Source organism: Giraffa tippelskirchi, chromosome 4, assembly GCF_054371585.1.
Source record: "Giraffa tippelskirchi isolate mGirTip1 chromosome 4, T2T-mGirTip1v1.2.pri, whole genome shotgun sequence".
Classification (NCBI taxonomy): domain Eukaryota; kingdom Metazoa; phylum Chordata; class Mammalia; order Artiodactyla; family Giraffidae; genus Giraffa; species Giraffa tippelskirchi.
The window spans coordinates 79958110-79982425 of NC_137278.1; the positions used below are offsets into that span (position 1 = coordinate 79958110).

The 24316-nt window shown below is 41.8% G+C and overlaps 1 protein-coding gene across 8 annotated transcripts in view; it reads right to left on the reverse strand.

The window, feature by feature from the left end:
• Positions 1–24316, reverse strand: part of TMEM178A (transmembrane protein 178A) — a 474083-nt gene that overhangs the window by 390718 nt on the left and 59049 nt on the right. For 3 of the 8 annotated variants that reach the window (XR_014051559.1, XM_081483207.1, XM_081483206.1), the window contains exon 1: positions 18346–18798. The exons of 2 other annotated variants lie outside the window; for them this stretch is intronic. Coding sequence is in view for 5 of the 6 variants with exons in the window: in XM_081483207.1 (XP_081339333.1) it covers positions 18346–18745 (400 nt within the window). In the remaining variant the exon portion in view is untranslated. Of the gene's footprint in view, positions 1–9245; positions 9324–10707; positions 10887–18345; positions 18799–19047; positions 19292–24316 lie in introns of those variants that run through there. 3 more of the 8 variants (XM_081483209.1, XM_081483212.1, XM_081483211.1) reach the window with 3 other exon arrangements.

Below are 24316 nucleotides of genomic sequence, written 5' to 3' on the forward strand. Positions count from 1 at the left end.
GCCTCCAAACCTTCACATGCAGGAGTCCCTCCAGAAACCTCACCTGAGACTATTTGCCCAAACTTCAGACCTAACTCCAACTTGCTTCACCTAGCGCTCCCTATTCCTAGCCCATTAGAAGCAGCAAGGTGGAATACAGAAAAGGACAGCTCAAGACAGACAACGGAAACAGAAGGAAGTGATATTTAGAAAGCAGCAAGCATTAAAAAAAAAAATCAGAACCAGCACAATCATTTTCGTGAGAAGTACAGTGTTACTGCGTCATTTGGTTTTGAAGCACATAGTTCCACATACCTCTACGCACCCAAGAAGAACATATCATATTAATATGCTATATCCCAGTTATTATATCATAGTTCATAGCAACAACCTTGAGTCATTCAGCAAAAGTTAAATTTAGTGCTGTTTCAGAAGGCAGATGAGAAGTGTGTAATGCACTGAGTAATACATCCATCCAGTTAGATAAAAACAAGTTTCTGAGGCACAGAAAGGTAGGTTTTAGCTCTCTGGAAAACTCACCTTTTCCTTCCTGACACTATAAATAAATCATAAAAAGTCATAATCTGGAAAACTCTGAAATCATGAAGTTCAACTTTAAAAATGAGAAACTTGTATTTAGAGAGGTTTAAATGACTTGCCAAGGTCCCATGGGTGGCACAAAAGCCAGGCCCAGGCCCACGGTTCCCGGTTCCCAGGGTTCTCCATCTCCTCCCCACTCCACGTGGCCATCTTCCCCTCTGTATACAAACAGTAATTAACAGCAGCCCCTATGTTATTCTCCTCAACGCTGAGTCAAAGAACACGTCTCCTGTTTCTCATTGTAAAAACTGCTCTGAGTTATATGGAAGGAATCTGCTGTGTAAGTTTAAGGTGTTTTTTCTCATGAATTCCATGAATATCACACTCCTCGTCATATGGCTTCTACAGAGTAATTTCAATTTCCTAGTGCATTATCTCCCACGGATTTTGTAAGAGTCTTCCTAGTGTTACTGTTTGTAAAAGGAAACAAACAAATTCCAAAAGAATGAAGAGACTTTCTAAGAAATATATCCCCAAATCAACAGACCACAGTGAAGACCATTATGTGATGACTCTTTCTCCTTGGAATTTTGTCTCCCCTGTCTTCACCATCACCAATCAAAACAGGTCTCTCTCTCTTTGTTTTTTCCTTCCTCTTAGATAAACTTCTAAATCTTCTAAATGCTTATGATGGGGAAAGCTGAGGTTGTACGCTTAACCTCCAGGCCATATATGCACACTGTCTTCTGGATCTCACGCTCACTCTCAGTAAGAATCAGCCTGACTGTGATGGGGATAACTCAGATGATTATCTTGTCTACCCATCTCTGCTTTGTCTGGAAGGATTTAAGTGAAAACAACTGGTCCAATCAAACATCAGAAGTGGAGCAACAGATCTACCATTATAATCATTGCCATGGATGCCTAAAGAAGTTTAACTGGGCATATCCTTTCATCTATATAAAAGAGAAAATTTGAGGGGAAGGAAAGTCATATCAAATTCAAATTTTTTGAATAGGGCTTTCAGTGAAATTAACTATTATGCCAGTGAAATTAACTATTATGCCAGTTACAATATGTGGCAAGCCACCTAAAATATCATTTGAGGGGAGAAAAAAACCAAGTGAAAAATCAAGATTCATAATACGAATTAAAGTGATCAAATATAACTTCCAGGTATTTAACACAGTGGATTATTAAATTCAGAGAGTACATCTCTAAAGCCTTTGAACAAAATGAATCATGGTAGATAATTGTGGATTTCTCTGACTTCACGTGGCTTGTGAGTATTAAATACTGTCATGAAGCAAAAAAGGAATAAATATAGGATTTTTTCTTTACCTGTAGTAACAAAAAAATGTGTATGATTTTTTCTTGCATCAAAATCTTTCAAAGTTCTTCAAAAAAGTTTAAAATGAGCAAGTAAGGCAAAATTTAAATTATACGATACAATTTTCTAAAGGGCACTTCTTTTTTGCTCTCTATTATAAACTCTAACTTCAGTTCCTAAAGCCAGGTATAACTTATTATTACCAATTCCCTGTGAAATTATCTAAGAAGAAAAAAAATTATACAGTTGAGTCCTTCTAACCAAATGGCAAACATTGTTCTGGTAGAAAAGAATTCTTGGAACAATATGGAAAGTCCTACTTTTTCCTTTGAAACCCTCAGGAAAAGAAAAAGAAAATTAGCAAAAAGAAAGCATGTCACATTCAAAAGAGCAAAGGAAATAAATGTGAACAACTGAAAAGAGAGAAAGGTTCTCAGATTTGGCTTGTCCTAATGCTTACCTGCTTCTAGAGAGAAATGACCTTTCTCTATCCTTACCCTTTGCTGAGTTAATTAAGCTGCTGTTTGCTGGGCATCCTATAATTACTGCCACTTAATACTGCAAGAAACCCAGCAGGTTACACCAATCCAACCCCTATATTCACAAATGAGAAAATGAAGATCTGAGAGGTGAGGTGACTCGCCCAAGGTCACATAGCTAGTTAATAGCAGAGGCAAGGAGATGCCCCGAGTCTCTGACTCCTGTCACCTCAATAAACTGCAAAATAAACTCGCTGAGAGGGAGATGATTTCAGCATGCCAGAAAAGCCACCAGTCTCTTGGAGAGCTATCTCAGCTTGAAGAGTCCAAAGAGCACACTTGAACCCCACACGGCCTCCCAGGCTTTTTGTCAGCAAACAGCCTCCTGCCTGAGACACCTGACGCAGCATCCAAACAGCTCAGAAAAGAGCCTGGCGAAGGGCAGCCACCAAGGGTCTTTCAGCGATTCATTCCAGCTCTTGTGCTTTCTGGTGAAAGGGAGTGTGTAACTGGACTTGAACAGTGTTACTGAACAACAGAACCTTTAATAAGCCAAAACTGTACAAGGAAATACTTAGAATAAACCTGGGAAAACACTACCTATCTATTGAGTTCCTAGTATCTGAAAAACCACCAAATCAGGTCCTGGGAGAGACTAAAGGAAAAGTTCCTTGAAGGTAGGGACTTCCTGCTATGGGGTATAAGCTGAAAGACAAGAAAATCATAACAAAAATGTAATCCTTTTGTTAAGGATTAAGAATATTTTGTGAGGAAAAACCTCCACAAAGAAGCACCCTGTTAGTTTTACAGTGGTTTTTAGAATACATCAAAAACAAAAGCAACCATAAATGTTTTCTTTTACATAATATTATTACTGCTTTTTTAAAATGCCAATTGCTTTGCCTTCTTTGAATTATTAGTGTCCTAGTCTTTGAAAGCTCAGAATAAGTCTCTCTTCTCCCTTTCCTTGAATTGAATGAGTGGGTGAAAAAGAATGGACCAAATATGACGGTGATTTGAATCAATCCAGTGGAATTTTTTCAACAACTATTCCATGAGAAGATAGCCATGTGCCAGATACTGAGCTAAGTGGCATCTGTTCCCAACCTAGGTAGGGAGCAAAGTGGGCAAGGAAATAAACTACAATATAATGTGCCTGCAGGCTCAGCTGCTCAGTCATGTCCAACTCTTTGTGGTCCCATGGACTGTAGGCTGCCAGTCTCCTCTGTCCGTGGAATTTTCCAGGCAAAAATACTGAAGTGGGTTGCCATTTCCTACTCTAAGAGATCTTCCTGACCCAGGGATCAAACCCTCGTTTCTCTTGTGTCTCCTGCATTGGCAGGTTGTTCTTTACCACTGGAACACCTGGGAAGCCCCACAATGCAATGTAGAAAGTAATAACATAGAGGTATGTACAAAGCACACTGGGGTCCTAACTAATAAAGCAATTAATTCTGTAGGTAACGAGCGGCTAAGGGGAGAGTCAAGGAAATCTAGAGAGGAAACAATAATGGAAGCCTTCAAGGAGTGACCAAATGGACAAGCAGCGGTGGCATTTCAGGCAGAAGAAACAAATTCCACAGTGACACAGAGTGAAGGGCATATGTACTGAGAGAAGAGCAAATGATCTGGTGAGGCCTGACCTCAGATTTCAAGAAGTGTCTGAGTACATAACAAGGAAACGAGCTGGAGCCACAAGGAGAAGGCTTTTTTATGAACTTCGAAGAAGTTTACACTTTCAGATACGGGCAGTGTAATGATTTTGTTTTGGTTTTGCTTCGTTTTGACCCCATTAGCCATTTTAAAGGGTGTAATTCCTCATTCTTTAATACATTTGATTACCATTCCTACCATCTAGCTCTAGAACTTTTCTATCAACCCCAAAGAAAATCCTATATCCATGAATCAGTCACTTCCCCATTCTTCCCTCCTATTTTTCTATCTCTATGGCTTTTTCTGGATATTTCATATTCATGGAATCATATAATACTTTGCCTTTTGTGTCTGATTTCTTTCACTGAGCATAGTATTTTCATGGTTCATCCATGTTGCGGCATGTATCAGTAAGTACATCATTCCTTTTTAATGTTCCGTTATATAGACATACCATATTTTGTTTAACCATTCATAAGCTCATGAACACTTGGGTTGTGTCCACCTTTTGCCTATTTGGAACAGCACTATTATGAATATTCATGTACAAGTTTTTGTTTGAGCCCGTTTTCCATCTAGAGTATATTCCATTCTAGGGTATATTTCTAGGAGTAGAATTGCTGGATCATTGGGTCAGTCTATTTTTACCTTATTGGGGATTCCATCAGACAGTGATTTTTAATCAAAGTAAAGGCATGATAAGATTGTATTTCAGAAAGATAAATGAACCTGATAGATATTTAAAGAACCAAGATCTTAGACGGTTGGTTCCCCAAAGATCTACCGAATAGTTGTTCATTTGCTCTTTCCTGGTTTCCTTTATTTCCTGCCTCTCCACTTGCTTTTTTTTTTCTTTTTGAACCTGCAAATTGGCATGCAATCTGGTGGTCCTAAAATATGTCCTCCCACATACCTTGTGGCTCTACACCATCTTTTGAGGCTTCTGGGCTAAAATCCTGCTAGCTCAGCCCATCTGCAGTAGTTCAGATTGTTTTCTTGCTTTGTAATTCCTGCTCTAAAGAGATATCAAGCTTTAATAAATAGGCCTCTCAGTTTCAAATAAGAGGTCCAAGAGGAGCACAGCAATTCCATCAGGAAAGGTGAAGGGCCCTGGAGAGTTGCGACTTGAACATTCCTGCTGAGATGCTTGAGCTTCATCTTAATACACTCTCCCTCCATCCCACTCCTCCAAACACAGAATTATATGTTGCTGAACAACCACTTCCTTAGGTGACCTTCCAGGTTTGAACAACACTGACCTCATCAACCCAATATGTATTAAATTTCTAGCAACTGCACTATCAGATCTTAAGAGTGCATCAAAATTTTCTAAAATGTACAGTTTTGAAAATTTCACATTCCATTTTGTTAAGTGCAATTATGAAGAAGCCTCCATAAAAACAACCATGCAGTCCCTGGGTGACTAGAGATTAAAGAGTCACCAACCGGCCTTCAGAAAAGCAAAGCACAGAGCTTTCAGGGTGCTTCGATATGCCCATGATAAAGAGAATATGCCACTCCCAAATATGCCACTCTGATATAAGAATCATTTTGAGCTGAAGGCAATCGAGAAGAAGCAGATACAAGAAAAACTCTGCCCTTCTCCTACTTGCCTAAAAGCAGGACATAAATTTATAAAGGTGCTGCCTCCTTCTTCTACCAAGAAGGATAGAAGTTAATTACCAGAGATAACCCTAGATTCTCATCAGTGAAGAGATGGTAGCAAAGGAATCTACATAACAATCCTTGCTAATTCTAGCCCTGATTTACCACCAGTCTTTCCTAATATTTGCCTTCCTGCAATCTGTCAGCCCTAGAAATTCAAAGTCCTTTTCCTTTGTCTTACCACTTCTCTAAAAATGTACTGTTCTTTCATTAAGATGCCATATAAACCTAAATCCTAAACACCACTTTGAGCTACTGATCTCTGAGGGCTCCATATGCATGATGCACACATTAATTTCTGTTTTTCTCTCTTCATCTGTCTTTTATCAGTCAATTTGCAGGAACCCAACCTGAGAATTTAACAGACAAAGCTAGTGGAGGTGATAGAATTCTAGCTGAACTATTTCAAATCCTAAAAGATGATGCTGTGAAAGTGCTGCACTCAATATGCCAGCAAATTTGGAAAACTCAGCAGTGGCCACAGGAATGGAAAAGGTCACTTTTCATTCCAATCCCAAAGAGGGGCAGTGCCAAACAATGTTCAAACTACTGCAAAATTGCTCTCATTTCACACGCTAGCAAAGTAATGCTTAAAATTCTCCAAGCTAGGCTTCAACAGTACGTGAACTAAAAATTTCCAGATGTACAAGCTGGATTTAGAAAAGGCAGAGGAACCAGAGATCAAATTGCCAACATCCGTTGATCATTGAAAAAGCAAGAGAGTTCCAGAAAAACATCTACTTCTGCTTCATTGACTATGCTAAAACCTTTGACTGTGTGGGTCACAACAAACTGGAAAATTCTTAAAGAGATGGGAATACCAGACCACATTACCTGCCTCCTAAGAAACCTGTATGCAGGTCAAGAAGCAACAGTTGGAACCAGACATGGAACAAGAGACTGGTTCCAAATAGGGAGAGGAGTCCGTCAAGGCTGTATATTGTCACCCTGCTTATTTAACTTACATGCAGAGTACATCGTGCAAAATGCTGGGCTGGATGAAGCACAAGCTCACATCAAGATTGCCAGAAGAAATATCAATAACTTCGAATATGCAGATGACACCACCCTTATGGCAGAAAGTGAAGAAGAACTAAAGGGCCTCTTGATGAAGATGAAAGATGAGAGGGAAAAACTGGCTTAAAACTCAACATTCAGAAAACTAAGATCATGGCATCTGGTCCCATCACTTCATGGCAAATAGATGGGGGAAAAATGGAAACAGTGACAGACTTTATTTTCTTGGGCTCCAAAATCACTGCCGATGGTGACTGCAGCCATGAAATTAAAAGACGCTTGCTCCTTGGACGAAAAGCTATGACAAACCTAGACACTGTATTAAAAAACAGAGACATCACTTTGCCAACAAAGGTCCATACAGTCAAAGCTATGGTTTTTCCAGTAGTCATGTATGGATGTGAAAGTTGGACCATAAAGAAAGCTGACCACTGAAGAACTGATGCTTTCCAATTGTGGTGCTGGAGAAGACTCTTCAGAGTCCCTTGGACTGCAAGAAGAGCAAACCAATCAATCCTAAAGGAAGTCAGTCCTGACTATTCATTGGAAGGACTGATGCTGAAGTTGAAGCTCCAACACTTTGGCCACCTGATGCGAAGAGCCAACTCATTAGAAAAGACTCTGATGCTGGGAAAGATTGAGGGCAGGAGGAGAAGGGGACGACAGAGGATGAGATGGTTGGATGGCATCACCAACATAATGAACATGAGTTTGAGCAAGCTCCGGGAGATGGTGATGGACAGGGAAGCCTGGCGTGCTGCAGTCCATGTGGTCACAAAGAGTTGGACATGACTGAGCAACTGAACAAAAACAACAATCTGAGAATTTAGGGATATAGAGGAAAAAGATGTTTTTTACTTCCCTATTCCCATCAGGGCAGGTTGTAGAGAGGGAACGTGGTAAATCTGGAAGAGCCAGCAAGAAATCTGGGTTCTCTCAGTCCTGTTCTCCCTATGGAACGATAGCAGGTAGGACTGGACCACTGTCTGGACTTCGTGCTGCAGCAGCACTAAAGCAACCACACTTCCTTTAGCTAACAGTAGCCAGACTTCGTTCAGGTATCAGGCAGGCAAGTGCCTCCTGGGGACACTGAAATCTTAGCCTCTGTCATAAGCAACTTGATTGGTCTAAGGGGATCATGATAATTCCATTCAATTCACTGGGGATTGGTTTAGGAATGGTCATGTGACATAATTCTAACCAGTGAGGTCTGTGGGAAATCTGGGAGACTTCTGGGGCATTACATTCATTCTAAGAATGTTTTAGGAAAAAGAGGGCATGGCCTCTCTCCTGCTTTAGCCTTTGAACTACTGTTGTGTGAGGAAGTGACCATCAGTCCTGCTGGTGACCAGGAAGAGACAAGCCTGAAGGCAAAGTTGCCCATGCTGCAACAACTAAAGCCCAACGGAATTCAATCTTCAATTGACCAGCCTAGGTACAGGCTTCCTCTAGACTTCTTGTTATGGGGGAAAACACATTTTCCTTGTAGGTTAAGTCATTTTTATCTGGGTTTTCTATTATTTAGCACTAAAAGATCTTTAGTAAACCTGCTTATGTGAGTAGATAAATGTTTATCAAGCATTTTATTAATAGCATTTTTAAAAATTAGACTCACAACCAAAATTATAATGTTTCATATCTGACCTTTTCAGGAATTAAAAACTCCAGAAACCTACATATATGGGACAATACTTAGCCGGGGGATGGGGGGAGGAATAGGTCTGCCATTCTAACCTGCAAATAGAACAGGAAGAGTGCTAAAACAAGAACCATGTGATAATTGAAAAAATAAAAACATGCTCTAAAAAACACCCATGCCACAAATTTCCAAAATGAAAATCTGGGGCATATTAGTAAGGAACATTCATTTTCCCCCATGGCCTATTCAAATATGACTGCAGAATCATCTGTATATGGGTTTACTGAATAGTGAACTCTGTTTAATGCCTCTCAGGGGCTCTCAGACAGATTTATTTCAATAACTCTGTTACACTTGAAGGGCAAACAAAACTAGGACCTTTTATGATTCCTCCTGTCATTTTTTTTTTAACTTTCTCAAATCAGGTGTGTTGGGATGGGTTCAGAAGACTAACAGGTAATGAGTTCTTAATAAAGTTCCCAATTTCCAAATCAGAGGTGGTGCCTGGGGATGACTTTGGGAGACTGAAGTACACATGCTCACGGTATCCATCAACTTCCTGTACAAGCCTCACCCCTAAAAAATACACAAACTGGATAAAGCCTCCACTCCCACAGCCAATCAGACTGCTTTCTCTAATTTTCTTCTATATAAGATCAAAGGGCCTACCCTGTGCAAAAGCTAGAGTCTGTTTTATAAATTAAAACTTATTTGAGATATTGCTGATAACAACATTCCCTCCTTCACAGACATTTTGAAAACACACTTTCTGAGCGAAAAACAGAGAGTTAGAGCTGGTATGCCAGGAATTACAAGTAATGAGCAGAAGTCTGTAGCACACAAGAAAATTCTCTATCACGGCATCATAGTAAAATAACTGGGTGAGGATCATAGCTCAAAGTTCCTTTCAACTCTATGAATCTTTAATTCTACATGTGCTTACCCATTTTCCTCCAACCAATTTGAGTTTCTTTCAGAAACAAAAGGTAACCCTTGAGAAAAAAAGGAAAGGGATACATGACTTTGATGTTTCTTCAGCAGACATTTCTGGCTGGATTCTATCTTCTACTGCTGAATAGTAAGAGATTTCCTTGTGCCTTTTTGGTTTTGTTTCTTTTAAAAAACTGAACAAAAAGACAATATGTTTCAGAAACGTTCTTATCAGCAGTCACTGTTGCTTCTCCTGCCACTTGAGTTTAGCCTAGCTCTTTCTTTCTCTAGCATTTGTTAGTTTCAGCTTCTTTCAACCAACATTTCCATTGTCTGAACATCAAAGTTTCCCTAAAACACATTAGATGCTAAGGATCAAACCACCGGGAATAAGTGACTAAGTATTAGTGGTATAAAGCAAATACTGAACTTCGATTGACCCAGACTCCATTATTGCCACTGGCCATTATATTTTTAGTTTCTTCTCTCCTACAGTTTATTTTCTGCTGGGTCAAATTGTTGCTCTGATGATCAGTTTCATAATCTTTCAATTCCATGACAAGTGATCAATTCTGTTGTTTTTCGGGATAACTTCCTTGAATACCATTTAATGGGATGCCCATGCTAAAAATTCCATGACAACTATAAACATTACTGTAAGGAGTTTTCAAAACTGTGAGAACATAAGGAATGGCATTTAAACTCAAATTAACCAACAGCCCCAACCCATCTCCTCAGACCCCCTTCCTTACTACTGAGGGTGTCCTTAAAGACAGCAAAACCTCACAGGGCAAGGAGGACACAGCACCCTAGTGTTTCACTAAGCAGCCTCTTATTTTCAAAAGCATTTCTTTTCAACACTCAGTAACGTTTGCTGACTGATTTCTGAATGAAGCAAATGCTTACATCCCCCACACCAAATAAAAATTCCTTAAAATATAGACAAAAGAGATGCAAGTCACATACAGCCTCCTACCCCCACCCCCACCCTCACTCTCTCAATCTTGACAGTTAAAGACCCTAAGAATATATGTCAGTGCCTTCTGGCATGGCAGATGGAAGCATCGGTGTTGATTTACAGTTGAGGGACCTATTGTAAAGGGACAGTAAAGTCTTCTGGAATTATCTGTACATTCAAAATTTCTCACATATTTCTAGAATCACTTCCCTGTCTATCTGTTTGGTATCAAACAACCTGGTGGAACCAAAAGGGAACATATTACATCCTTTTGGTCCTTAGAGGAGAAATGAGTTGATTGATTTTTTCCCATGAACAAAATACTTAAAAGTCTGAACACTGGGGGACATTCAGCAAGTTGCAGAAAATAATTCAGTGTGTCCTCAGTCAGTCAAGATAACGGAAACTGAAATATGGTTTGTATTGTTCCCCTTTTTTCACTTGCTAATGCATTTCCTGATGGGTGTCCCCATGACATTATTGTTTGGTCTGCAATCAGCTTATCTGGCTGAGTTACAAGAAAGATGGGAGTGCATCCTGGAGTTTCCTGGTACTCTGCAGCAAACAAAGGCTGTCAGCTTCGTGATGGCTGATGCGGACTCTCTCGGGCTCCAAGAAGTTCAGTTACATCCTTTTAGTTAAAACTTGTAATAAAACAGATTAATCACTGCAATCACTTTTAACCGCAGGGAAGCACTGTAAGAAAGTGAAAAAAAAAAAAAAAAAAAACAGCATCAATTTTACCAGGTTTTGAAGATAAAGTCCATTTTCCACTGTCAGATGCCTTTGATAAAAATCTTTATAACCAGTTGTGCAAAGCTTTAGACAATAGCAATGGTATGCTGTTTTTAAAATACATACATATATATATATATATATAGTAGAAAAAACTAATTTATTACACTTAAAGCAAGTCTACAGGGTTAAGATGATCTTATCTGAATTGCCCCCAAATTATTGAGCTAATGTTTTACTCCAAAGGAGATACATTTGCTACTTGTACTATTTGCCAAACCTCCAGCTTAGTTGTTTTCAACTTTTTCCTTCCATCTCACCGGTTGCTTCTGCAAGGGAGAGGGAAGTGAAGGGAATGACCAAATCAGATTATTTTTATTCTTTTAACCAGCAAATAATGCAGGAAAATGGGCCTCAGATGGTCACATAATTGAGTATCCAAGAAGGACAATGGAATCTCTCTGAAAGATAAGATGGACACAAGAAAGATGGGCTCAAGGACACTGCCAACCTGACATCACAACTTGCTTGGCAGAGGCCACAGCTCAGTCACCTGGGGTATACTGCACTGCAGGTGCACTCAAAGAGGAAAGGAGAGTTCATTCTTGGTAACTGTTGGGGAAACCCTAGGACCAGCCTAAATTCCTTCAATGTGGCCCCTCACCATCGTTTCCCATTTACCATTGACAGTGGGCATCTCAGTTACTCCCTCAATGAAATGTAACTTCCGGATACTCCACCAACAAAAGCTATCTTCTCTTGCAATCAAGAACACTTGCAATTATGAGTAGTCTGCCTGATGGGGTTTAAGGGCTCTTTCTGAGCTTTGAAGAAGAGAAATCAGGAGCTAAGAAAAAAATCACAGCAACTCTAATATGATTGGATGTGAACTTTCTATGGCATAGCAAAAAACTCTTCTGTTGTTCCCCTCAAGGCCATTGCTAAATGTAATCCACAAGACATGGTAGATACAAATGTCATTGACTCTGGCAATTTTGATCACAAACTACTTAAAGCACCATCCACTTTTGTGTTCATGAATCGCTATTAAAAGGTGACTTCTCTGTGCAGATGGAAAGAATAGAAGCAAATGTCTTTTTTTGATAGCAGAGAGGCGAGTAAGAATTTAATTTCTATGCAAGATAACCTTCAGGAATGTTAGCAATAGGATGTGTTGAAGCATAGGATATCACACTCAGGTATGTTCAGCCTCAAGACACTGCAGCACAAAACTACAGATCTAGTCATTAAGAGCTGTGTAATACAAGCTAGCAGTTGTTTAATCATAAAGTCACAGGTAATACTGTCTCATGTCAGAAATGATACAGAAATAAAATGCATCTTTTTCTCTCCCCTGTGCAAGATGAGTATGTGATACAGTGGTGCTGGGAGGCCCACCATAGAGGTCAGGCACGATAGTAAAGGAACAATCCATCTTCTGCCCAGATGAGAAACTCGGGCTTTGCTGATGGGCAATGAGAGAAGCAGTCTTCCAAGAGAAGGGGGGACATGCCAGGGGGTACATAAGCAGTCCTCTTATGTACCCCCTGGAACATAGATAAACTTTTTTCTATCTATTTATTAACACTACCTCATCCCTTCAAAGTTGGTGTTCATTCATGTTTCAGGGTGTATTGGGTTGGCCAAAAAGTTCATTAGGTTTTCCACACAAGTGTATGAAAAATCAAATGAAATTTTTGGTCAAGCCAATGTGTTTCAGTACAGAGTGTGCAAGCACACTCAATTGCTCAGTCATGTTTGACTCTTTGCAGCCCCACGTACTGTAGTCGGCCAGGCTCCTCTGTCCATTGGATTATCTCGGAAGAATACTGAAGTAGGTTGCCATTTCCTCCTCCAAGGGATCTTCCCCACCCAGGAATCAAACCCATGTCTCCTGTGGCTCCTGCATTGGCAGGTGGATTCTTTACCACTGCATCATATGGGAAGTCCATGTAAATACAGTCCCTGTACCTAATTTTTAAATGAAAAAATATAAATTACATAGAGTGGGGCTTAAGACAGTTTCAGAGACAACTGCCTTGAGAAGTAAAGAGAGAAAAAGGAAGTCTTAATGATATCCCCAGCACCCCCAAAATTGAAGAATCCCTTTGCCAGCAGCATCTTCTGGTCCAAGAGAAGGTCCGAGAACAGTGTGTAAACTAATGGGTCAGGAAGGAGAAACAGTGCTCGCCTCTCAGATTTCCCAGATACATCTGCTCTTGGGAGGTAATTATTCTAACACAAATGATACTTTGGTCTACAAACGAGCTGGAGAAAATCATCAATCTATTTTTGTGTCAGGTAGAACTTGGTGGGTCCTGTACAGACTATTAATTTCATGGAAAATAAGCCAACAGGGAAAACAGATAAATCATTAGCAGAGTGAGGAAGAGACCCAATGAATTCCTACCAATCTTCCTACTTTCTCTTTCTTGCAGAGAGTAAAATGACAAAGTATTTATGTCCCACTGTCTTTGATATCTCTGTTTATCTCATTAAAGGAAAATGCTTCTGAAACCACAAGGACATGTTCTGTTTCAAGTTTTAAGAATTCAATCCCAAATGATTTATACAAGTGAACAATATGACTACAGAATTGTAATCTTCACATTTCTAAAATTCTATCACTCTTAACTTCATAAAAACAAAACACTACAACATTCATTTCCCTTTTGTTTATTGCAGGCAATATATAATATTAGGATTCAGTTTACATAAACAAGGAACATATATTTGAGAAGTAGTGTGGATTGTTTTTAATGAAAATTTTTAATTAAAAATTTTTTTCAATTAAACTTAAGGCTAGTAAGAACAGTTGGCACTTTTGATATCATTTCAATGACTAATCCTTACTCAAAATTAATTTCTCCAAAGTTCCATATAATGTATTCACAAGACTCATCAATGTTTATTTATTAAAGTCAGTGTTTTCGGTAACCAAAAGAAGCATTATAGAATGTTTCCAACTGAGTCTCTTTCCATCTGTCCTCCTATTTTACTGTTCATCAAATAGTTTAAACGTAAGAGTTGCACTTGGAACAGAATGCCTGGGTGTCACCCAAAGGAGCCGGCTCTCCATCCCTTTGCAGTGTACTTTCTGTCATTTACCTACCAGTGCTAGCAGCCTGCCCAAAGTGTTCATCCCACAGCCAACTAAAAGTAGTTACTCTATAACCTACTAGAAAATAACTACAGTACTTGATATAAACTCCATCGGGGCAGGCGTTTTTATCCATTTTTTTCACTTCTGTATTTTCTATTTTTTGAAGTGAAAGTAATGTCCAACTCTCTGCGACCCCATGGACTATACAGTCCATGGAATTCTCCAGGCCAGAATTCTGAAGTGGGTAGCTGTTCCCTTCTCCGGGGGATCTTCCCAATCCAGGGATTGAACCCAGTTCTCCTGCACTGCAGGCGGATTCTTTACCAGCTCAGCCACAAGGGAAGCCAAATTTTCTATACATAGAACAATGCCTGACATTCATTATACGTTTATAGAGTAAATAAATTGGATGAATGGTGGAAAAAAAGAATCTATCTTTAGGTCACCTCCTCTCATTTCCTGGGCTCTGTACACAATCCATGCCACCTGCCTTCCTGGCTTTCTTTTATACATAAAGGCTTCATTCCAACGTGATATTCCCAGGGGCACAGAGGGGCCTGAGGCCCTCCTCTTTAAACCCATTCTTTCAAGTTTCTACCACAAGGCTTCTTTTACTGTTCTAGCCCTCCTACTGCTGGACGGAGGATGATTCATTTGCAAACTTACCAGAGACTGTCTTTACTTTGAACAGCAAAGCTTTGTTAGCAACAAAAGTTAGCTGCAAGAAGGGTCTACAAGGAACAATAAGTTAATCAACTGACCAACTCAAACACAAAAGAACCCTCACATGTGTAGCTGAAACCTTCCTAATATTAACTGACAAATAATAGGGGTTTGATGGGCATTTATTTTTATTGGATAGTAAACTATAATGCAGTGCGAACTTAATATCTCTACAGCATTTCTAAGTTCCCATGTTATCCCAGTGGGCAAGATAGTAAAATGTGGATTAGTCAATATAGTAAGAGGAGCTGGTGCTGGAAAACCTATATTCAAATTGTGTTGGTGACTGGTCCTTTGTCAGCCTAAGAGAGTAGCATCGAGTTCTAGTCTTGGTCCTTAATGGGTTTATCAATAACTTTACCTCCATTCTTATTGAAGGTCCCGGTTGGGTTGGAGGTCCAATCTAGACCTTCTAGGGTCACTCTGGGCTAAAAGCAAACTAGAATCACAATGAAAGGGTGACATTCAGAGTTTGACAATTTTCCCAAATACGTGTCCCAATAAGACTGCTGCTTTTCTGCTTTTCTCATATGATTTCTCTAAAGTCAATGAACATTCTATAGACTTATATGTTGCATTTCTAAGCCAGTCTCTTATAGTCCACATTGTCTGTTTATTTTTCCTCTACATCTCTCAGAAATACTTGCCCCACCTCTCATAACAGGAAATGGAAACAGTTCCAATTGTGAGAAATCTTCCATATTAACAATTCTACACTTTCCCCTCTGCAACTTTCACCCAACTCCTGGCTTTGTGCTCTAAATCCACAAAAAGAAAGCTGATCTCTTTTTCTCTCAAGAGTTCACTGAACAAGTCAGGTACTTCTTGTGGCCCTTTCCATCCTTCCCCTCTCTCTTATCTGAGTCCACTAAATCTTAGGACCCATGAGGTAATTCAGAGAAGAAAGTAAGGGTGAAACATGGGATACACTAGTGGTCCCAATTTTTAAATTAGATGTGATGTCAATTTCTAGCTATAGGGAGCTCATTTGAGAAATTCATACACCATCACAGATGCCAGCACATACCACAAACGCCAAATTATACCACAGATGCCAAAACAAAAGTAATGTTTACCTAACAGAGGTGTCAAAATCATCTGTTCAAACTCTTCTTGGAATCACAGAATTTTAAAGCTATTCATTTCACCCATTCATTTCACAGATGATAAAACTGAGCTCCAAAAGAGTTATGTAAGTAGCCCAAGGTAGATGGGGAGCAATATTGAAAGTATTGCAGGCCCTTTTGGCCATCTCTCAAATAACAAATTATGATCCTACAATGTATTGAATGTCATTTTCTCCAAACTCTTCATGTCTTAATAATGGCAGCTCATTAACTTCCTAGGAAGCTAAATTTTCATTGCTATTAGTACAACAATGACAGATTTCAGAACTAGAAAAAAAAAATCCCCTAAAGGATACTGTGCCCTCCTACAAGGAACAAGAAAACTGAAGACCAAGGAGGCCTGGACTTGTTGGAGGAAACACTGAGATTTAGTGGTACGGGCAACAATGGAGCCCAGGTCTTCTGATGACAACCTAGAACTCTTTAGTATTCCACACAAAGAATTAGCCAAACACCATCAACATTACAAAGCTGAGATCATTTAAATCTAAACTTGTGTTTATGATGAGAAAACTGTAATTCTTTAACTAGTACACAAGTTCCATCTTATGGAAGTGCCAGGCTGGACAACCATGTCAGAAAGATGTAGAAGGGAGTTCAAGCAATAGGTGGGAGGTTGGACTGAATGACGTTTAAAGTCCCTTCAGCCTCTAGGATTACTGGATTCTGAACTTCGCTGGAGCTGAACACCTCAGCTAGCCACGGCGGATGAGGAGGTGGGGAATGTGCAAGCGTCCTGTGGAGCATCCTCTCCTGCCCTTGGACTGAATGAACTCTACCCTGCTGTTTCAGGCATTATTCCATATCCAATTTACATGCAATCAAATACTCTAGGCACAGGAAGAATATAAGGAAATGCAGCTCTGTCGTTCATTCCCAAAGACAGACTACACTGCTTAGCTTTCAAAACTGCCTTGCCTAAATGAGCATTCCATAACTGAGCCTCCACTTTGAGCTTTTACAGTTTGTTCATGTACTATGCTACTATCAGCATTAATTATGCAGCATCTTCATGAGGAGAAACCAGATTTGGATGTGAGGTAGGAGAGGAAAGAATAAAGCGCAGTCTCCAAAAGAAGGTTATTGTATCTGCTCCCTGCTCCCCAAAGCACTGGAGTCCTTCCACCACAGACAGATTTCAGATGGCAGTCCCCAGCTGAGCTAGCCATGGGAAGGAGGAAGTTGACATGTTTGAGAAATGAGGAATACGCCAACTAACAAGACTCTGAGGCCAATATGTTATTAACTCCCTCCTTTCTATGTAATTCCATTCCAAACCAGAATTCAACACAAATCGGCTTATTTGCTTTCCTGAATGGCTACTAAAAATTTAGACACACTGATTTTAGACGTCTTTTTTCTTTTGCAATAATGAGTTCAAGGGAAGAACGTGGGGTTGTTTTTTTTCATCTCAGAGAAAAAGAATTTATCATAAGGGTCAAGCTCTGACAGCTAGAAGAAAGCTTCAGCAATAGGACTGTCACACTGAATGAGATTACAAAAAAAATAAATTCAAAGGATCCAACACGCATGGGAGCCAGGTATCACCTAGACTTCAGAAGAGCAAACTGACCTTCTACAACTCAGTGTCAAATAACAAAACAACAACAAAACAGCCTAACAAGGTATCAAAATCTGAGAGAGTGATTCTGTAGAGACTCCGAGTGCAAATACAAAAGCTCTACTTTAAAAGGCTTGGCAGGTTTTCCACTCTGCTCACCCTGAACTGAGGATGGTGTGCCCAGTCATCAGGAAGAAGGCTGCAAAACAGTCGATTTCCTAGCTGCATTCAGCTGCCTCTTCTAAGGCATTCCTGTCGTCTGAGGTCTAACCCAAAGGAACCCCGCACTTCGGGGTTTAGAGGAAGGTTCCTCCGGCCTCCTGAGCTCCCCATTAGCCTGTCAGGCTGCCATGACCACATCAGTCCCGTCTGCTACCAACATTAAAGCAGTACAAGAATAACGCCCTTTCCTCCTCTTCTGAGATTTGCACCACTTTTCTTCCAAAGGTATTTCTAAAAGGAAAGCACAACTTGAGGGAAGGAGCCCAACTGGGCAAGGTTGGGTCTTTTTGACGGTTCCCTTCCTCGCCAGCAGCAATCGACACAAGCATTCCAAGTCGGGCAGGTGTACAAAGAGAGCGAAGGACGAGAGGGGAGAGGAGAAGAGCGGGAGGAAGGAGGTCGAGGAAGGAAAGGAGACAGAGGCGAAGGGCTGAAGGGACTTGAGGGAAGAGGGGGAAAGTAAGAGGATGAAGAGGAAAGAAGAGTCGGGGAAAGAAGAGCGCGAGAGAAGGAAGGGACGGGAGAAAGAAAGGGACAGGGATAAAGAAAGGAGGCTGCGGGGAAGACGAAAGTGTGTGCCGGGGACGCGGCGGGGAGGCGGCCGTGAGGACCGGCGCCCCTAGGGAGCTACGAGCTTCGCTCCGCGAGCGGGCGCCTGGGGCGCAGGGCGCGCCCGGCGCTCACCTTTCAGGATGAGGGTGTCGATGTCCCGGTCGATGCCCAGGAAGTAGCACTTCCTCCAGAGGCCCGAGTAGGTGGCGAAGAGCGGCCGGCCGCACTCGGCGTCCAGCCCCCCGAGCCCCAGCAGCGAGCGCCAGGACTCGGGGTCGGCGCGCCCTGGGCCGCCCGGGAGCAGCCGGCGCCCCAGTGGGGGCGAGTCCCGCAGCGGCAGGTGCGACAGCGGCATCAGGCGGTTCTTCTGGTCCGGAGGGTCGGCGCCCGCGCGGCTGCGCTCGCAGCTCTCCTTGTGGCGCCGTGGGTCGGTCTCGTACCAGTGGTCGGTGAAGATGGCCGTGACCAGCAGCCCCAGGGAGCAGAGGCTGAGGCCGAGGCTGAGCGCCGTGACGAGTGCCCGCGGCTCCATGGCTGCTCGCCCCGCCGCCGGTGGGCCCGCGCGCCGCCGCCAGACACAATGCACTTGGCCTCGGCTCGCTCCGCTCTCTCTCTCCCGCGCTCCCCCACCTGCCCCCTGCCGCCCGCGGCCTCCGGCTCCCGGCCCGGCGCGCTCCCTCCTCGGCTCCCTCCGACCGCGCGCCCGCCTCCTCCCGGGCCCGCTGCTCCGCGCCACCCGGAGCCTCGGGCACTTTCTCGCTCCCGCCAACCCCGCTTCCACCGCCGCTCCCGCAGCCCCTTCCCCTCCCTCTTTGAGCCCCCCACCTTGCTCACCCCTAGCTGTCCACACCGCCCGATCGATCCTTCCGCCCTGCTCTCCCGCAACTCCTCTTCCCTTTCGAATCCCTCTCCTCGCCACCCTCACTTTTCCCTTGTCTCCTCCTCTCTCCCCTTCACCTAGTCCCTACTTTGCCCCTACTTTTCTTCAACTCGTCCTCCCTCTGTTTCGTCCCTGTCTCCCTGCTCTTGTCCCTTTCTGTCCCTGCCCTGGACACGACGCTTCTCCCCAGCTACCCCCGAGCGCTCAGCCGTCCTCTCCCCTCCGACGACCTGAAAAGACATCCACCCACATCAGACTCAGTCTTGTCACTTGTCCAAGTTGATGTTGATCAGTGTCCCGTTTTGTAACCAGAAGCAAATCCCATCTGGGTCGGGCTGCGCGGTGATACTTAACTCAGGAATCTCGATCTGGAGCCGGAGCCGAAGACCCTTTCTCCCTCCACGGAAGAACGCAGCCTCTCAGACCCCTGGGCGGCTCCGTCACCCTGTCATCCCCCTCTTTCCCTCTCCCTCGCCGAGGGCAACCTCTCAGCGCTCTCTCCGCTCCAGACCCTCTTCTGAAAGAAAAGGCACCGTGTGTCACTAGAGCGATGGAGCAATGGCCAGAGATTTTTCTCCCACTCCAGCCTGCTCAGAGATGGACTTTTTTCGTTGACCACCTCCATCTCCCGCTGGAATGACGGCCTCCTGGAATTTCTACAAGTGTATAGTGATCAATAAGCCCTTGCAATGGCACCTGGTCTGTGAGGTGATTATTGTCCTTAAATAAAGTCCTTAGTAATAAATCAAGGGGATGATTTTTTTTTTTCTCCTATGCAACTTACATGGGCCGGGAGGGTCAAAAGCGTAGCAATACTACACACCAAAGTCAACATCTCAGCTTGCTTCTGTTTTCTAGGGCACTCGGAGGTATTTACTGAGAATGGCAGGCAGATTCACATTTTCTAAAATGAGGAAACCTTAGGACTCAGGGTCCTGAAAGAGTTAATCCCTGTGTTGTGTGGAATCTGATGATAGAGGAGCAATACCCTCGTGCCACTTAATGCCCAGGGGGCCACATCACAGACAGAAAACCATGCTGCAGGAGCCCAGGGATACCAACTCTTGTGTTCTTTTGCTATATTAATGATCAAAAGATGATGAGGCATTCATTAGATGCTAAATGTCATTACTCCACGATTTAATGGGACTTATTAATTAGTGCCCCACATCAGTTGGTATGAATATGATTTATATGTTTCCTCTGAAATGACATCCGTAAGGGGGTATAAGAATCTTTCTGGAATTTGTTCTCCTTGCTGTTTGTACTCAGCATCTTCAGAAGGTATATTGCCCATGAAGACTGTGTACCTCCCTTCACAGATGGATCACTGGAGCAAATCTTTCAGTCATATTGGGCACCCCCTGCCTATTTCTGCTGACCTGACAATGTGAATTATTACTTGGATTTTCTCAGCAAGATCTATTGTGAGCTTCAGTTTAATTAAGGAAGACAAAGAATTATAATTTTAGTGTTCCTCTCACCTATAAGCTTTTCCTTAACAGGAAACGATAAGCTCATCAAAGGAGTTTTATCTGGATTTACATAAAAAAATGATGAGACTTAGAAGCTTGCTTTTATTTATACTCTAATATGTGTAAAATCCTCGATCTTTATGGATACACAGAAAGAATATCTTTCACTGTGAACTCACAGCTGATATCTGAAACTCACTCTAGTTGTCATATGTCCTTTTATTTTTTGAAAATGCCTCTTGAGATCAAGATATTACAAACCTTGCAAGTCCCAAGGATAATCAAACCTTAAGCAACTCTTCACTCCCTTTACAAATCCTGATGTACTCCAACAAATAAATATTCTGCCACATTTCAGAGTCACCTGATTATCTTCACACAATAACCATGTCCCCAACTGGAGCCAACAGAAGGAAAACTCTTTCTCAGGCACTTCTGTTTAACTTAAAATAAGATAATGTTCTGCTTCATTTTCCTAGCCAGAACCCTTTGATCATACCCTTCTCTGAAAACAGCATTATCCTTGAAGTTCATTTATATCTATGTTTAAGACCAGTCTCAGCATATAATCCAAAGGTTACTATATGATGGATTATCCTTGACAGTATTTCATAAAAAATGTCACACATTACAAATATGGGCCAGCAGCATGTAATGAGAGCACTGCTTCTGCTGGTGCAGCATTAACAGCATCAGCGGGAATGTGACATATGATGTGTACACAGGTTTTGCTACAGTAACTGAGTATCACTCCATCTATGTTCTTAAAATTTCTCTTTTGGGTATTTCCAACAATGAACTATCATCGACTAGGCCCACTCTGCTGGGGGAGTGGGAAATACAAAGATGAATTGATGGTTCCCATCTTCTGGATGCTCCCAGACTAGTAGTGAGAGAGACATATAGCTTTTTCTATGCCCTCTAGTAGAAATCAGAACAAAGTGTGTGGTAATGTGCACAATGAAAAGACTAACTGCCTGGGGGAGTCAGGAAGGTTACTTAGAGGTAGCAATTTCTGCGTAAGTTCTCAAAGGATGTGTTAAACTTTACCAGGAAGACTAGATCAAAGATGTTGGCATTGTGGCCACAATATAATTCTGATTTATATATCTGCCTGACAGATTTGGAGACTTCCATATTTGAGGCCACTGTAAAAGAAGAATATTCTTCTACATTTTTAAATCATAAAGTTGACATCTTCTAATTCCTGAACACAAGCTAAGTAGTTGCAGACCAGGAAAAGCCTACCCAACTCAGAAGCCTAAGCCAGAATACAGCCAATTTAGGAGAGCATTTAGCCTAGCAGGGAGTCAAAATGATGGGAGATCAAATATCCAACTGGAACACGGAGGCATGTCTTGGCTGTGGCAGTGCTGTGCCCACAGTGTTTTCAAACTTAGCTCGTTCTTCACTTGTCTTAAATTTCCCTTTGCCATCTCCAGACTTGACATTACCAGTATCTCCCTTGGAGAGTAACAGTATCCTAAAATAACAGGGACAGAGCTAGAGAATTTCCACCTGGCATCTCACTGCGTTGTGGAACTCAGTATGTTCAAAGGTCAACTCTTATATTTCCCCTATGGCTCAACTGCCCCTCCTCACTTCTCCCACTTTCTGGTGTTGACAAGTCAGTCAATATCTTAGAATTTTCTATCATACTCACAAAGTGGTAGGGATTCTTCCTTTGAAATATCTTTCTAGCCAGTCTTTCCTCTACATTTCTACCTCTTGCTATCACTATGCCTCTATCATTCACATCTGGATTATTACTCCAGCTCCCTCCTTGGCTCCCATAATTCCAGGACATCTGGGTTCGTGGGCAGCTGTTCCTGAAGTTATCCTGGACACTGTTGCCCAATGCATCTTCCTCCAGCATTGCCTTCATGACTTTCATTCTTCAGTGTCCAACTCTCCTTTCTAAGTTACAAAGAAATATCCTCTATATTACTCTAGAGCCTTCTCTGTTACTGTCAATATTCCCATAGCATTTAAATAAACCACTAAGCTGATGTGTTGGCCATCTTTAAATATTTAAAAAACAAAACACTTTTGCCTTCTCACACTTATCATAATATCTAGGTGCTTTATGACATTCATTGCATTTCTCTGTATAGTCAGGAAGTTCTTAAATTTTCTTACAAAAATGTACACACACACACACACACACAGGGAGAGAGATACCCAATCATCATGGAGCAATGGCAATGATTTATTGACATACCCATGCTAAGTTAACCATGCTATAACGATGAATATTCTAAAAGGCCCTTTTGCCCCAGTGCTGAGACCAAAAGTAATATCTTTCCTCATTTCAGATGTTTAGATTCCACAGATTTTAAACTGTGATGTTTAACCAAAACCACACACTGGTTTTCATAAAGAGTAGGGGTTTATCCTTGGTACTATCAGACATTTTTCCAACATTTAATGTAAAGATAGAGTCAATATGTTGTTGATCTACAATGTCATTTCTGTAAATAATTGAGGTATCTTACATTAATGTCATCATTCCAAACTGTTCCCCTGTAACAATTTTATTTTAATTCAACATTTATTGAGCACTTCCAATGGAAGTTATTTTTCTGGGTTGTACTGGATTATGCTGAAATGATGAAAAGCATGGCCTGTGCCCTCAGGGAGCTTTAGGTTAGTGGAGGAGGAGGAAGAGAGAAACGCAAGAGGCTATAAAGAGAGATGCTTGGACTGAGTGCTATCACGGAGGTGGAAACAATATTCAACACAGACAGATAGGGAAATCTGGCACAGACAGATCCATTTTCAGTGGGAAGAATATGGTTAAGCCAAGTGGAATACATGCTATCTCAGAGAGGCCTTGGAGGAAACAAGGTATTTTCTGTATATGTGTCAGTTGAGTCCAGGGCAAAGCCAAAAGTAAATTTTAAAAGTAGCACCTACTATGGTGCTCCTCTCTACCTACCCCACACATGTGGTAATTCATCTTGCCATTTTGTCACTAACTGGAAGCCTGGAACCAGAAAATACCACAAAACCCCAAAATAGATGGTGCCTGATAAATTTCTCATTTCACTGACACACCACGGAATGTCACCATTCTTTTTCACATTCCTGGATTAAGCTGTTTCCTTTTTAGAGCCTTTAAGCACATATGGTGAGGGGGGGGGGAGGGAAACACGTTCAAAGAAACCCATAACCATGTTAAGTCCCACTCAGAGTGTGATGTTTTAGCAGATGGTGGCTCATTAATTGCCATACCTAACTATATTCCCTGCCTTATCTGTGTGTATGGATACTGGGTTTCTAAGTTGAGGGCTAGTTCAGCTCACTCAGGCCATATCTGACAACCAAGGCAGAGATACCTAGTCTCTCTGATCACAGCAGCTAGAGATGCTGTCCAGGTGAACAAAAAAAGCTAGTGTCTCCAGGTGTCTCTTTTTCTTTACCTCGAATCTCTTCACTGAGTTTTACCCACCCAAAGGCACCAGGATTCAGGGAACATACAAGCACTTGAGTCAGACCACCTATAAATTCCAGACCCACTGCTCTTACCCACTCATCCTTAGCCAGTTACCTAACCTCGCCAAGCCACACAAGTTCTGAAAAACAGGGATATCAGCATCTACCTCTCAGGATTAATGAGTCATCGTTAACACATGCTAAATATGTTTCCTCCCAGAAACATGCTTCAGAAAACCCATAGCCTAACCATACTAAGCCCATATCACTTAAATGGCATAAATACTAATAGCTAAACAAGTTATTAATGAAA